Source organism: Chionomys nivalis, chromosome 10 (assembly GCF_950005125.1).
Source record: "Chionomys nivalis chromosome 10, mChiNiv1.1, whole genome shotgun sequence".
Taxonomy (NCBI): Eukaryota; Metazoa; Chordata; class Mammalia; order Rodentia; family Cricetidae; genus Chionomys; species Chionomys nivalis.
Genome location: NC_080095.1, coordinates 13,930,192 through 13,946,332, shown reverse-complemented (window position 1 = coordinate 13,946,332; position 16,141 = coordinate 13,930,192). Strand labels below are relative to the sequence as shown.

Sequence of the window (16,141 nt, the reverse complement as noted above, 5' to 3'; positions counted from 1 at the left end):
TCCCTGAGGAGGAGGTGTAAGATTGAACAGATGAGTTAGGAAGAGGTGCACTGGACTTCTTACCCACTGTGTCCCTTTGGGTGTTAGTAGCTTTGGTGACTTCCACTGGGGGAGGCGAAGTGGTTTTCTGTGAGGATTGAGCATTCCATTTTTCTGGAATCAAAGAAATGATGGGCAAAAAGCAAAAGTGAGAAAGCAGGGTTTCCTGAGGTACCCAGGGGAGTGGTAAGCAGCAAAAGGGGAGGCCGTAGGGTGGAAGGGTACTAGTGTGGAAAGCTCCATGCTTAGCCATTGCCTTTGCCCGCCCAGCTGCCTCCTTGCACTTTTAGTACAGAGTCCCCAGGGAGTAGAGGGATGGGGGAAGAGTAAAGAAAGGGAGGGACCAAGGAAGGTGCTCCTTGAACACAGGTGAGGGTCTTGCTTCAGTTAGTCTTTGAGCATGGCTGTGGGAAACCCCATAAGATCTTTTTGCATGGTTCAGGGATACTCACCAGGCAATTGGAAAGTCTTTTCAATAGTAAATTTGGAGCTGTTTTTTATGTGGCAAGTGTGGGTGCTGTTGAGTTCTGAGGTCCACAAAGAGAGCTGGCTACTCATCATGTATTTGTTCTCGGTCTTTTTGAGGGGGGGGAAGGTGCTCTCAGTCTTGTACTTTGCGGCTGACTCCCAGTAGACTTCCCATGGCTGGTTTCCAATTACCAAGCAGGCCAGGCCCACTGACTGGTTTTTCTTTGAGAATTCACACTCTGAGACGAGGAGGAACACTTGAGGTTGCTTGGGAGGATCTGTGAGACAGACAGGGGAGTCCTGAGGACATGGGACTGGAAACACCGGTGACACCTGGGCAGTATCACTCCATGCCAGATTCATAAAAATGACTCAGTCCCAGGTAGGCTGGGAAGAAGGGCTTTGAAGCCCTCTGGCCAGTCTCAGGAGTGTCCATCTCTCTGCCGCCATCATCTCTTTTCTGAACCCTCCTCAGCTTTCTTGGGAAGAGACCTAACCCCTGCTCTTCCAAACACCAGTGGCCCTATCCCTCCTGGATGTAATTCTCCCATGACCTTGACAGGAACAACTAGCCTTCTACATCCTCAGAACCTCCCAAGTAGCCTGGAGCACAGGAGCAGAGCATACTTTGGGTCTCTCTGGGCTACTCTTCCTTCTCAGGTTCTGGTATGTCATATATTTTTAGTGTCCCACTCCCCATATTCCAGAGACATGTGGAGGATACATAGGTGCAGACGACATGGGGTAAATTATGTCCTCTCGAAGATTTCCTTGCTGAAATTCTAAGCCTGGAATTCCAACATCCACTGTGGGGATGTCAGGGCTCATCACCAAATTCCAGATCTATTTGAGGCATTGTCACCTCAGCATCCTGCCTCTCATACCAGCATCTGTGTTAGTTTCCTTGGGCTGCTGAGGGAACATGCCACACGTGGAAGTTTGAGCAACAGAATTCTGTTCTTTCCCAGTTCTAGAGGCCAGGAGTCTGGGCTACAGCAAGCTGGGATCCTCTGTCCACAGAGCGTCTGTCAGAGACTTCTAGCTCTGAAGTCATGGCCTTTGGTCGACCCTTGTCTCCTGGCACCAACACCCCAGTCACGGTCTCACTTTCCTGCTTCTTTCCCCATGTATATGCCTGTGCACCTACTGCCATGTTTCAAGAACGCCATTCTGCTGGGTTTGATGATCCAGCATGAGCTCCTGTCAACTAGATCACCCACTATGATCTCAGAGCTAGAAGTCTGTGATAGGCTCTCCCTGTGGCACAGAGGATCCCAGCTTGCTGTAGCCCAGACTCCTGGCCTCTAGAACTGGGAAAGAACAGAATTCTGTTGCTCAAACTTCCACGTGTGGCATGTTCCCCCAGCAACCCAAGGAAACTAACACAGATGCTGGTATGAGAGGCAGGATGCTGAGGTGACAATGCCTCAAATAGATCTGGAATTTGGTGATGAGCCCTGACATTTCTACAGTGGCTTCTCAATAGCTTGCTGTTCTCTGTGCCCTGCAGCTACCCACATGGATCCCTACTCAGGGGCCATCACCAAGGAGCTATCCCAGACTCATTTAATGTCTCTTTAGGAGCTTGTCATCTACATGGTTTCCTCCCAGGACCTGCTGTTCTCTCTCCGGCTCTGCTCCCAGGCCCTCCTCTTCCTGCAGTTAACCTGGACTTCCTATGTCTGTGGGCTTCACCGGCTGTCCACACCATGAGCAAGGAAGTACCCTGCACTGCCCTCATCTTGTATTTGCAGGTCTTTCTTCTCTGAACTGAGGCCCATGACCCACATCTCTCTTCTTTCTACTCTTGTTCTGTGGCCAGGCCTTTATCTGTCTTTCTTGAGTGACTGCAGGGTCTTTATCCTGTTTCTTCATATCTTTCCAGAAGTTGCCATAAGCAGAGAGTTTGAGTTTCTGAGTTATTGACTGATCTCCAGGGCCTGGCACATTGCAGGAGAGGTACAAACATCCTGTGTATCTCAGTCAACTCCCATAAGGTACACCCAACATACCACAAACTTTTGGGATAAGACCCCAAGTATTGTGATAGCTGGGAGCAGCACCAGTACAAGATGGTGGGCTGGGCTCCAGAACAGAGACCCAAACTGGAGGCTAGTTTCCAGATTTCGAACGCTTTGGGGGAGATCAGGCATGGGATTTTCTCTGCCCTGCTTCCATCAGGGAGGATAAGACAGAGTGCTACCATTGCTGTCAGAGCTCACTCCTTTTCTCTTTTTCCCTCCCTCCTTCCCCTTTTCCATCCGTCCTTTCCCTCTTTCTCCCTTAAGTCCCACCAGACCATTCCATTGCCAGTTCTCGAACTCCTTTCAGACAATCCTTGCCATGTCAACACTTCAGGACAGGTTTGAAAATAAAACAAATTTCTTCACAATAAACTGAGTTCACAAGATAAGGTATTTATTTCCAACAACATTTGTAGTCAGTACAGCCATATGTGATCCAGACCCTGCTTCAGGGTGCACAGGTTGACAAAGTCCTTGACCCAGAAGTCCACCTCAGAGCTCCAAGCCGGAGGATGATACAAGAAAGATAGGAGTAAGTTTTCTAGTCCTACAGGCAGTCCCGCCCCAGGCCCAGAGGTAATGCCCTTGTGGGAGGGTTTCTTGGTCTCTGATGTCCTTCTGCGCTGTGAGTCACTTCACCTGCAGGTGACAGAGACAGTGTAAATTGCTGTCCATTTTTAGGGAGCAGAGGTATGGGCAATGAGAACTGGTGGCTCCCTGCCCTGTGTACTCAGCCCCACAACCACACTACCTTGAACAGCGTGACAGTGGTGCTGTAGAAGAGACTCAGGAGAAAGAGGACGATGAAGGTGGAGGCGGTGGTCCATAGGTTCTCAAAGCCTTCCTCCTCGGCATTCACCTCCCCCTCTGTGAAGGGACACACAGAGGGAGGGTCAAGCCAAGCCTTGGGGTGGTTGAACAACTCCCTGAGGATTGGAGAGTCTTAGCCAGTTTAGACTGGTTCCCCTAACAGTTCAAGCTAGACAGAGGCACAGCATAGGTCAAAGTGAAGGAGGCACCAACTTGGGGCCTTATCCTGGGAGCACTGGGGCAGCAGAGGCAAGCAAGGCAGGCACAGCACACGGACATGGGATGAAGGCAGAGTCAGGAACCCTGGCATAATGGCATTGGTGTGCTCTGGACTTCCTCTGAGAGGGTGGCAACGTCAGGACTGCTTAGACTGAAAATTTAGAGTGAGGTTCTGTCTCCAGGCTTTGGGAAGAAGAGCACGGGGAACCTGAGGCTGTCCTTCCTTACTTCCTGAGAGACTCAGCACCTCATGCCCCTCTTTGAGCAGAGTCCCTGTGGGCGGCTTGTCCTACTCCTACTAGCAGTGCTGGGTCTTGGTGCCAAGAGACAGACAGACAGACAGCGAGGGAGACAGTGGGACCAGGGCATTTACTGGGGTTTCTGACCCCTGTAAAGATGAGTCTATTGGAATATCTAAAGCCCAGGCCCCAAATTATTAAGAACATGAAGAATTTCCAGGATGCTGGCCCAAGGAGACAGTGTTATTGGGTCCTTACAGGGACTCCAATGACCCATGCTGGTGGGACTCAGCTTCTTCTGGACAATTGCGCTATGTCTTCTGCATTCTGGACCGGGGACCAGGGTATTTGTGAGTGGGTCAGGCACTGCCCCATTGATCTCCTGAGGTGTTCTAGTAATGGAGGCACAGTCAAGGGCAACTTTCTGCCTTTGGGCGGATTTGAACACCATGTGCTCTCTCTGGGCACAGAGTCTTGTATCTGTCATAGGTGGTCAGAAGGCTGTCCCATGGTGCTGGGACAGGAAGGCATGTTCTTTGCTTGGAGTTATCTCCCCTAAGCATAGACTGAGTTCCCCGAGAGCTTCAGTGACCCGGCCTAGTGTGGGCTCTCTGGGCCCTGAGCCCTGGAGATTATGGCCTTGGTCAGAGTCCAGGTGTACTGTGTGCCATGCCTGTGCAGTTGCTAGTATGGACATTTAGTTAGCTACATGCTTCTGTACATGCCTGTGCATGCATGTCTTTGTGCTACGTGGTTCAGTTTATATTTGTCTATATTTTGTTTTGGTGTACACATGTCCGTGTGTGTTGGTATCTTTCTGTGTGTGGCTCTGTGTCCATGCCCATTTGTATGTTTCTGAAGGTATTTGTATGTGCCCATGCAAGTATGTGTGCATGTGCTCATGTGCATGCATGTGTTCTTGAGTGTGAGGGTGTATCTGTGTATACTTTTATGAGTGAATACATATTTGTGCATGTGTCTACACATGTGTGCCTATATCTGTGTGCAAATGTATGTCTCTCTGTATGTGTGTGTGTGTGTGTGTGTCTGTACATGTGCCTGAACTCAACAGGGTAGCAAAGCTTCCAACTATATATCTAGAAATAGCTGGAGGGATGGCATGCTTACACTCTGTCTATTGTAAATCCTTTTGAGTTCACACAGAAGGAGGCAACTGGCAAGGCAGAGGAATGGTCAAGGTAGAGGAAAGTCTGCAACATGTACGCAGGGCAAATACAACACAACATAGCTGTTGCCCCAGCAGGCAAAAGCATTGCATAATCAAAACCAGCGACTTTTGGATGGATTTTTTTTTTTATTTCTAATTTTTATAAAATGCAACATCTTACTCTGACATGGTTAGTTTGCAAACACAGAGCAACTAGACCCCCAGAGCCTGCCTGGTAAGGGGCTAGCGTGGTCAGTAACAGGTGCCGCCTGTGTCAGACATGATCAGGGATACATTGTACAGTGTAGGTTTACCAGTGGACTTGTCCACGGTCCTCTCGGTCACCATGTGTGGCAGGGCCTCGTGGCCTACAACACAGGTGTAGGTCTCCCCGGAGTTCCATTCCTCCTCTGTCACGGTCAGGATGCTGTGGGTGAAGTAACGGTCTGGGGCCTGTGGTTCTGGCATTGGGGCACTGGTCACATACTTGTCTGGGGACAAGGGTTGACCCCTCTGAAGCCACTGCACAAAGATGTCTGCAGGAGAGAAGCCTTTCACTAGGCAGGTGACTGTGGCTGACTCTCTCAGGATCAGTTGCTCGCGGGCTGGTGGCAGCAGGTACACAGCAGGTGGGTGCTTGGCCGCCTCTGTAAGCAGAGACAGTGGTGAGGATAAGGGTGGAAGGGGACCTGCCATCCCCATGAGATAGAGGAAGGGCACTGGTACTAGAAGGGAAGGAAAGGGGAAATACCTACCACTGGGCTTTGAGATAACTTTCTTCTGTGGTGAAGGCAGGTCCCTGTGGGTCACGGTGCACACAAACTCCTTCCTGCTATCCCAGTCTTCCACACAAACATTGGCCACACCCCTGGCACTGAAGGTGCCATTGGGGTGGCTTTCAGTGAGTGTGGTCTTGGTTTCCAGTGGTTCACCATTTTGGGAAGCCCAGGAGATATTCAGGGTGTCATAGGTTGCCAGGTTCGTGACTAGGCAGGTCAGCTTGGCAGACTTGTTGATGAAGATGTCAACAAAGGAGGGGGGAATGGGGAAGGCTAGGATGTCTGTGGATGGACCTGCAGTCAAGAGAAGATTGTGTCAGTGACTGTCTAGTTGTGAAGTCAGAGAAAAATTTAGTTTCTGTCCCCTAAATAGTACTGATTGATTAACTGAGCCTCTGAATCTCTGCTTAAGGGAAGACACCGGTCTTGGCCCTTGAAGCCAAGGCTCAAGGAGCAAGGAGCCATGTTAGGGTGCATTAGCCATACCTATAAGAGGGTTGCCCTGATCTGGGAGGGCTAGTCACTGGGCTTAGAACATGGTACTCACTGGCAGCGCATGAGGAGGACACATTCTTCCAGAAGGTGAGACCCCTGTGATCCACACGGCACGAGTACACATTCAGGTTCAGCCAGTCGCTTTCAGTGATGGTTAATGTGCTTATGACCTTGAAGGTTCGGGGTCCAGATCCTTTGTCTTCAGTAGTCACTGGCTCTGTGGTGAAGCCAGACTTTACAAGCTTCCCGTCATGTAGCCAGGACACTGTGATTTGTTTGGGACTGAAGTTGGAGGCCTCGCAGATGAGTCTGGACTTGCGTGGTGCAGGGCCATAGAAGGCATCCCGTGGTGGAATGAACACACTTACATTGGGATTTATCTCTTTGACAACTAGAGTGAAAAGACAAGGTATGAGCTCAGCTTGGCCTAAGCCCCAGCCCTCTGCTCCCCCTGGGCCATGCCCTGGGTCTCTGCCCCCCCCGGGACAGCTTGGTTCTTACCTGGAATGGGCACACGTAGATCATTGTTGTTGTCACCATGGTGGGCTTTGCAGACCAGGTATTCATCTGAACCCTCAAGGACATTCTTGGGAGACAGGAAGACCTGCGAGGTGGCTATATACTTGTTTCCTGTCCTCATAGTCGGGAAAGTTCTGACACCCTGGTTGATTTTAGAGTTGTTCTGGTAGTTCCAGGAGAAGGAAATGGAGCTGGGCAGGAAGTCCCGTGCCAGGCAGCCCATGGCCACCAAATTCTCATCAGACAGGGGGCTCTCGCAGGAGATGAGGGGGAAGAGAGTTGGGGAGGATTTACTCTCTGAGGACCAGCGAGGGATAAAAAAAGAGAAATGGAGGAGTAAGAGTCTGTCTTCTTGTCCCCTGCCAGTCAGATCTGTACACTCCCCTGCCTCTGTGGCTGGTGTTCTTAAGGCAGACAGGGCTAGATATGGTAGTAAGTGGACCTGACCTACTGGACAAAGCTACTGAAGGTTATGGAGCCAACATGGCTGGAACATTGGAAACCTTCATGGACATGGAGAGATGCCTCCTAGAGTGGATGGATCTGGCCCTTCAGCCATCACCAGCCAGCTCCAGGGACCCTGACCCCGTTTCTCAGGGACAATCCTAGTTCCCAGCTTCTCAGGTAGGCTTGGCCCTGCCCTGCCCTGCTTCCCTCTGAGACAGCAGCTGAGAGAAGCCTTCTCATTCCATAATAATAGGAATCCCATCAGGAGGTAGAGGTGGTGGAGGAGGGGCTCAGGCTTCATATCACCGCACAAAACTGAATCCTCACACTGGGAGGGCAGATTGCTTGGTTCACGGGGTAGTAGAAATCGGAGATTGCTACTTGTTCTGAAACCTCTCCAGCCAAGCAGACAAGGTGTGTCAGGTAGGAGCAAGGTGGGTTATGATGGGGGAACTCATGGAATCATCTTGAAACTTCACCTTGGCATACATTCTACCCAGAACAAAATCTTAGCCAAGCTGGTCCAGGCCTGGTGAAACTCATTCAATCCAGCTTTACTCTTTCCATCCCAGACCTGCCATCGTAGTCTAGCTAAACTATTTCAGGCCCAGCACACCCCAGCTCACCCCAGCTCACCCCAGTGCACCCCAACTCACCCCAGCTCACTTCACGCTATCTTAACTAAACTAGCCTGAGTCTAGCTAAGTTCAGTTTAGTTTATGTTAACCCAGCTCAGCCCTGCTCAGTTCATTCTACTACAGCCTAGCCCAGCCTAGCCTAGTTAAGCTGATGCAGGCAAAGGTAAGCCTAGCTCATCCCAGCCCAGTTTAGCTTAGGCTGGTTAAGGTTGGCCAGCACACCTCATCCCAGCTCAGATCAGGTTACCATACCAGTTTAGCTGGCTGAGCTCATTTTAGTTCATTCCAGCCTGGCTGATCAGTTTAGCCCTAGTCAGCCTAATCTAGTCCAGTTCAACCAGCCTAGTCAAGCTCAGTCCTCTTCAACTAAGCTCAACCCAGGCTAACTCAGCCAGTCCAGCTCACGTAAACCCTGCTAATCCCAATTTATGCCAACTCAGTTAGCCTAGCTCACCCCAGCTCACTCCAACTCACCCCAGTTCACCCCAGCTCAGCTCACCCCAGCTCACCTCAGTTCACCCCGGCTCAGCTCACCCCAGCTCAGCTCAGCTCACCCCAGCTCAGCTCACCCCACCCCAGCTCAGCTCACCCCAGCTCACCCCAGCTCACCGCAGCTCCTCTGAGCTCACCCCAGCTCACCCCAGTTCACCTCAGCTCAGCTCACCCCAGCTCAGCTCACCCCAGTTCACCCCAGCTCAGTTCAGCTCACCCCAGCTCAGTTCAGCTCACCCCAACTTACCCCAGTACATCCCAGTTCACCTCAGCTCACTCCAGTTCACCCCAGCTCAGCTCAGTTCAGCTCAGCTCACCCCAGCTCGCCCTAGTTCACCCCAGCTAACCCCGGCTCAGCTCACCCCAGTTTACACCAGCTCAGCTCATCCCAGCTCACCCCAGCTCAGTTCACCCCAGTTCACCCAAGCTCAGTTTACCCCAGTTCACCCCAGCTCAGCTCAGCTCACCCCAACTCACCCCAGTTCACCCTAGCTCAGCTCACCCCAGCTCAGTTCACCCCAGCTCAGCTCAGCTCACTCCAGCTCAGCTCAGCTCAGCTCACCCCAGCCCAGCTCAGCTCAGCTCACCCCAGCTCAGCTCAGCTTAGCTCAGCTCACCCCAGCCCAGCTCAGCTCAGCTCACCCCAGCTCAACCCAGCCCAGCTCAGCTCACCCCAGTTCAGCTCAGCTTAGGTCAGCTCACCCCAGTTCACCCCAGCTCACCCCAGCCCAGCTCAGCTCAGCTCACCCCAGCCCAGCTCAGCTCAGCTCACCCCAGCTCAGCTCAGCTCACCCCAGCTCACTCCAGCTCAGCTCAGCTCATCTCAGCTCACCCCAGCTCAGCTCAGCTCACCCCAGCTCACCCTAGCTCAGCTCAGCTCACCCCAGCTCACCCCAGTTCAGCTCAGCTCACCCCAGCTCAGCTCAGCTCACCCCAGCTCACCCCAGCTCAGCTCAGCTCACCCCAGGTCACCCCAGCTCAGCTCAGCTCACCCCAGCTCACCCCAGCTCAGCTCACCCAAGCTCAGCTCACCTCAGCTCACCCCAGCCCAGCTCATCCCAGCTCACCACAGCTCACCCCAGTTCACCCCAGCTCAGCTCAGCTCACCCCAGCTCAGCTCAGCTCACTCCAGCTCAACTCAGCTCAGCTCACCCCAGCTCAGCTCAGTTCACCCCAGCTCACCCCAGCTCACCCCAGCTCACCCCAGCTCAGCTCAGATCAGTTCACCCCAGCTCAGCTCACCCCGCTCACCCCAGCTTAGCTCAGCTCACCCCAGTTCACCCCAGCTCACCCCAGCTCAGCTCACCCCAGCCCAGCTCAGCTCAGCTCAGCTCACCCCAGCTCAGCTCAGCTTAGCTCAGCTCACCCCAGCTCACCCCAGCCCAGCTCAGCTCAGCTTAGCTCAGCTCACCCCAGCCCAGCTCAGCTCAGCTCACCCCAGCTCAGCTCAGCTCACTCCAGCTCAACTCAGCTCACCCCAGCTCATCTCAGTTCACCCCAGCTCACCCCAGCTCAGCTCAGCTCAGCTCACCCCAGCTTACCCCAGCTCAGCTCACCCCAGCTCACCCCAGCCCAGCTCAGCTCACCCCAGCTCAGCTCACCCCAGCTCACCCCAGCTCACCCCAGCTTAGCTCAGCTCACCCCAGCTCACCCCAGCTTAGCTCAGCTCACCCCAGCTCACCCCAGCTCAGCTCAGCTCACCCCAGCTCAGCTCACCCCAGCTCACCCCAGCTCAGCCCAGCTCAGCTCACCCCAGCTCACCCCAGCTCAGCTCAGCTCACCCCAGCTCAGCTCAGCTCAGCTCACCCAAGCTCAGCTCACCCCAGCCCAGCTCAGCTTACCCCAGCTCACCCCAGCTCAGCTCAGCTCACCCCAGCTCAGCTCAGCTCAACTCACCCCAGCTCAGCTCACCCCAGCTCACCCCAGCTTAGCTCAGCTCATCCCAGCTCACCCCAGCTCAGTTCACCCCAGTTCACCCAAGCTCAGTTTACCCCAGTTCACCCCAGCTCAGCTCACCCCAGCTCACTGCAGCTCCTCTGAGCTCACCCCAGCTCACCCCAGCTCAGCTCAGCTCAACTCACCCCAGCTCAGCTCACCCCAGCTCACCCCAGCTCAGCTCAGCTCACCCCAGCTCACCCCAGCTCAGCTCAGCTCAACTCACCCCAGCTCAGCTCACCCCAGCTCACCCCAGCTCAGCTCAGCTCACCCCAGTTCACCCCAGCTCAGCTCAGCTCACCCCAGCTCAGCTCAGCTCACTCCAGCTCAACTCAGCTCAGCTCACCCCAGCTCACCCCAGCTCAGCTCAGTTCACCCCAGCTCACCCCAGCTCAGCTCAGCTCAGCTCACCCCAGCTCAGCTCAGCTCACCCCAGCTCACCCCAGCTCAGCTCAGCTCACCCCAGCTCACCCCAGTTTACCCCAGCTCAGCTCACCCCAGTTCACCCCAGCTCAGCTCAGCTCAGCTCACCCCAGCTCAGCTCAGCTCACCCCAGCTCACCCCAGCTCAGCTCAGCTCACCCCAGCTCACCCCAGCTCAGCTCACCCCAGCTCACCCCAGCTCAGCTCAGCTCACCCCAGCTCAGCTCAGCTCACCCCAGCTCACCCTAGCTCAGCTCTGCTCACCCCAGCTCACCCCAGCTCACCCCAGCTCACCTCACTCCAGCTCCCAGCTCAGCTCGGCTCACCCCCAGATCAGATCAGCTCACCCCAGCTCAGCTCACCCCAGCTCAGCTAAGTCACAGTGCAGTTTGACTCATCTCAGTTAAGCTAGCCTGGCTCATCTGAACTCAGCACAGTCTATCTCACTCCAGCTCATCCAGTCCAGCTTTGCTTGCTTGCCCCAGAATGATCACCTCAGCTTGGCACATCTTAGAAGAGCTCAGAGAAGCTGAGCCTTTTCCAGTTCAGGTCATCTGTCTCAGCCCAGCTTTGTTTGCTAGAGCCTTGCTTACCAGGGTTCTCAACCTTGTTCATGGAATTCTGCTCAGTCAGCTTTGTTAGTTCAGCCTTCTCTGTACAGCTCTTTACTGTGGCTGGGATTCTGGAGACCAGGAGATTTAGCCCAGCCAACCTGTCGGTCTCAGCTGTGTCATCTCTTTCTCATTTCTGTCCAGCCTTCATTCTGAGTATCCACACTCTGATTCCTGTCCTTTCACACTGACCTTAGCTTCAAAGCACTGTCCTTCCACACCGTTCTTTAACAACCATGAAGTATGCTTACTGGCAACTTCAAATTCATTAGACCATCTTGAGATGTAGATCAAGAAGGTAGTAAAGTTTTCTACGAAAACCAAAAACATCCTTTGCTCCAGAATCCCAGCATTAGCCTGGGTCTTTCTTACTGGGTCTCAATTAGCTTCCACTTTAAGTTCCTTCTAGATTAAAACCATCATTAACAACCACTGGGGCATCCGTTTTATCTATTGCTTAAGACAAGGCAGTATTGATCCAAAATTCAAAGTCACACGTGTAACTGAGGCAGAGACAGCACTAGTAACCCAAGTAACACACTTAACTGAAATAATTCCAGACGATCGTATAAACTTTTTCTAAGATTTCCTTAAAATACCAGAGCCCCATAATCTATAACCTTTTTCTTTTACAGTTTTTTTTTTTTGTAAAAAAAGATAAATGTAAGTGACCTAGACAATAGCACTCAAAAGACACACAAATGTTTCTTTCTCCTCCTAAAGCAGTGACTGAAGACTAAATCCCTCTCAAGCAGAAACAATCATCAAACAAAAGCTTTAAGAGCAGCAGCCACAATGATGGCTGCCTCTGGCTTACCGTTTCGGATGCCTGGTCTCGGGGAGGTCCAGGGTCTTTGAGTGGGATTGGTACTTCAAGGCCATCGAGACTGGCTGGTCCATAGGCAGCCAGGTGAATGAGTGGCAGAAGCCACAAAAACTGTACATTCCCAGGTCTGGGTGGTCCTGGGAGACCCAAGGTCCAGGTCTGCCCAGCAGCTGCCCAGTCTCAGACCTTCGGCCAGTTCTTCAACAAGAAGCCAGGCCAGAAGGAGTTCAAAGAGAACATGTCTCTTGTGGATTGACTTAGATGCCTTCTTTCTTTTGCACTATCTGACCGAGTGTCCTCTCGGGCACCAACTGCATGTTCAGCTGAAATTATTCTAGGTAACTGCATTCATTTTTAAATGCTTTCTCTTAAAATGAATACTTAGGAAGTGATCTTGAAAAAGACTTAGGGAGCCAAAGGAGCCATCTTTACCAGAAAGTCAAAGTCTTTCTTAATCATAAAGGCAAAACCAACTAACTTAAAAAAATTATGAACAAAGCCACTGTAAATGCTTTGGGTATTGGAAAAAGAACTGAGTTGAGATCAACGATAATGATAAAATGAACAATAATTAAGTATTTTCAAAAAGTTTTCTAAATACATTAAAAATTAAATGCATGAAAGCCCTTCAGTTTCTTACACAGTCTAACTTTGAAAATGAATACACCTTAGAAGTTGATAAATTTAAGTTTGTAAAAACTAGAACTTCACAAGGTAAACCTGAAAGATTACTAAGTTAGGGCCTTCCAGTTTCGGCTGAATTCCCAACTTATTTTAGAAATGCAAATTACCCAGGTGTTGTTTTGCTCAGTCTGGACTTTCAGTTCTGCCTGGCTGGGCAAAACATTTCAAAACTTCTTCAAACCGCAGCTAGAAATTTACCTAGTGGCTTTGTTTTTCCTTCCCAAAATAGCCTTGCCACATGATCTGCTTCCTGTGAGCTGCAGCAGGTGTCCTGGATCCGTCAGCCATCTTGATTCCAACTCAACTTTGCTCAATTCATTTAAAAATATTTTAAACTTAATTTATTATTATTAAAAGTCAGTTCTAAATAGGATATGAAAGACCCTCATCCCCCCTTCCTCTGCTGAACTTTCGGCAATGCCAATTACAGACAAACATTACTTCAAATTGAGTGACTAGAATTTTTGATACTTGGACATTTAAAAAAATGAATACTTGAAAAATCTCCCACATTATAAAGTCGTAGTATTCTAGCTATTTTTCTCAGGAACTATTTTAAGGATAAAAATGATACCTTCTAATATTCCATTAGCACACTTCTGTGTTTCTTTGGAACGCTGGACTTCTGTAGGCTCCCCGGCTACCTTCCTGAGATGAGCCCACTGTGAATCTCTAAGACCAAGGCTAGCTGCCATCCTTGCTTGATTTACTCACTCAGACAGTTCTTTTCCCAACAAAGCAAGTTTTAAACAGTCAAGGGCAGAACATATCTCAAGCCTAAGGAAAGTGCTCGGCTCCTCTCCCTGCACTGAGCAGCCTGCCGCTGTACAAATGTTCACACAGACACCGTCCTGAAGCGCATTTCTCAGCAAACCCTGTGATTCCAAAAACTGAATGCCTCCTACCACATCTCAAACTATCCCTCTAGCCATGGATCATTTCAGCATCTCACACAAATGAGGCTCTCAAGTCCCCTACCCCATCATTCAGGGTCTCCATCAGACAGGACCTTCCCTAATAGTCTTTCAAAGGTTTAGAAATATTCAAAAGGCTCTGTAATTCCTAGGCAGTGAGTCCCCAGCTTCATTCCGCCAGCCAGCCACCCATATTCCCTCAGGGATAAATCTCCAGGACTAGTCTGCAATGCTCAGAAAACTTCATAGGCAAAGGTTAAAAATGAAGGCCCAGAGGGCCATTCTTACCTGAGGAGACGGTGACTTGGGTCCCTTGACCCCAGTACTCCATAACATAGTAATCACAATGGTGAGATTTCCATCCATACCACACAAAAACCCCCCGGAGCCTGACTAGAGTGGCCCCGGGGCTACTCAGGCACTATGTCGACTCCCAGTGCCCCACAAAAATCAATCATTCAAGTCATTGTCCCCTACTCCAATCCTTGCCTGGGCAAACGTCCCTGGACCTCTCTTTAGTTTTCAAAGTGACCGATGTTCCAGCCTCACCTCTGCGAAACCAAATAACCACTGGCTCTGGACTTGGCACCATAAACTGGTAGCCTCTAATTCACACCAGAGTCTGATACATCCTAGATGGAAGCCTGCCCAGACTGCAAGTTCTGGCAGACCCTTCCTCACACTTCAGTCCTGACATCACCGCAGACCCGTCTCTCTCACAGGAGAGAGCCCTCACCCAGACCCGTCTGTCTCAATTTGGGGGCAAAAGGATTAAATCTCAGCACCCAGTTATAGGGAGTCTTGGTCCGGATAGCTCAGAGTCCCCCTAAGTACATTTAGAACGGGAAAAGGTAGGACTCACCTGAAGAGACAGTGACCAGAGTCCCTTGGCCCCAGTAAGCAAACCAGTTGTCACATTGTGACAAACATGATAAGATCCCAGACAATAAACGGCTCTTGACAACAGCCCCAATATTATCTCAGACGGAGCCCAGTGAGGGACAAGGATAGTGGGGATAAGGGGACCCTAGTGGCAAGAGTGGCTGGGATCCCCATAGATCCCTGGCTGTAAAATCTGGGAGCTGAAGGTGATTGCCTGTGTCAGCCAGGGCCCATGAAGACCCTTCCTGACTCCCAGGTTGTCCCTAGTTTTCATGACCTGAAACTCAGATATACTCAATTTCCCCCACAAATGCAACAAAATCTGTCTGAGTTGAGTAGAAAAGAGGGTCTGGAAGGACTCACCTGAGGAGACGGTGACCATGGTTCCTTGGCCCCAGTAATCAAAGTAGTCACACTGTCACAAGCCCCTCTAGTGGGTGTACACAAACCTCTATCCTTCCTCCCGAGCCACATTTCCTATGGCTGCCACTGTCCCACAGGCTGAGGCCTCTGACTGTCTCTTATCCTGGGAGCAAAGACTCCAGCCTTACAGAAAGACATCTGCAGGATGCTGAGTCTGCAGATGGCTCAACTTGGGGAAATCTGTGAATATCTTTCCCAGATTCAGAATGCAGGATGCAGAAAGAAAGCCAGCTTACCTGAGGAGACGGTGACTAGGGTCCCCTGACCCCAGACAGCAAAAATGTTGCACAGGGACATGGTCCCTACCGTTGCCCAAACAAAAACCTGACCCCCAATCTGGACTAACACAGATCATCTAGAGACCCCAGAGACTTGGCTGGTTGCCAGTCAGAGAAGGTGGAGTGAACAGAGATCTTACCTGAGGAGACGGTGACCAGGGTCCCCTGACCCCAGACATCGAAGTACCAGTAACACAGCCTGTGCTCTGCCTCTGCTCCTGTACTAAAACCTTCACCACAGCCTGACTTGGAATCCCAGTCCCCAGACGAGTTACTTACCTGAGGAGACGGTGACCAGGGTCCCCTGACCCCAGACATCTAAGTTCCAGCTACACAGCCTGTGCTCTGCCTCTGCTCCTGAACTAAAACCTTCACCACAGCCTGACTTGGAATCCCAGTCCCCAGATGAGTTACTTACCTGAGGAGACGGTGACTAGGGTCCCCTGACCCCAGACATCGAAGTAAGCATAGACACAGTGAGGTAACCCTACATCTAGGGCCACAAAAAAAACCCAGCCCAAAGTCTCTTGGAGTCCTCAGGGGGCTCCAAACCCCAGAAACTTAGCTGTTTGGAGAGACCTCCACTTTAGCTCAGCTGAACGGGGCATGCTTGTAGGATGGTATCTTTTAGGCTAGAGTGAGCTAGCATAGTGAGACTTTTTAAAGAGAGAAGAAAACAGGAGAAGGAGCAAAGGAAGGAGAGAGGAAGCCATGCTTACCCTGTACTCTTAGCAAACCTCACCTGCCTACCGCTGGCCTGGGATCCTCTCCCAAGTCCTTGGCAGAGTGCTGCAGCCTTCAGCTGCCTGTGTTTTCTCATGCTTTCCTG

The 16,141-nt window shown here is 51.3% G+C and overlaps 1 gene segment (V, D, J or C); it reads right to left on the bottom strand.

Annotated features, from left to right (window-relative positions):
• Window positions 1-2,916: 2,916 nt before the first annotated feature.
• On the bottom strand, window positions 2,917-15,017 carry LOC130882976 (Ig mu chain C region-like). The segment is given in 7 exon segments: window positions 2,917-3,170; window positions 3,283-3,398; window positions 5,282-5,614; window positions 5,723-6,040; window positions 6,294-6,632; window positions 6,743-7,057; window positions 14,975-15,017. Coding segments are annotated over 7 exon segments (1,449 nt in total).
• Between the last annotated feature and the right edge of the window lie 1,124 nt (window positions 15,018-16,141).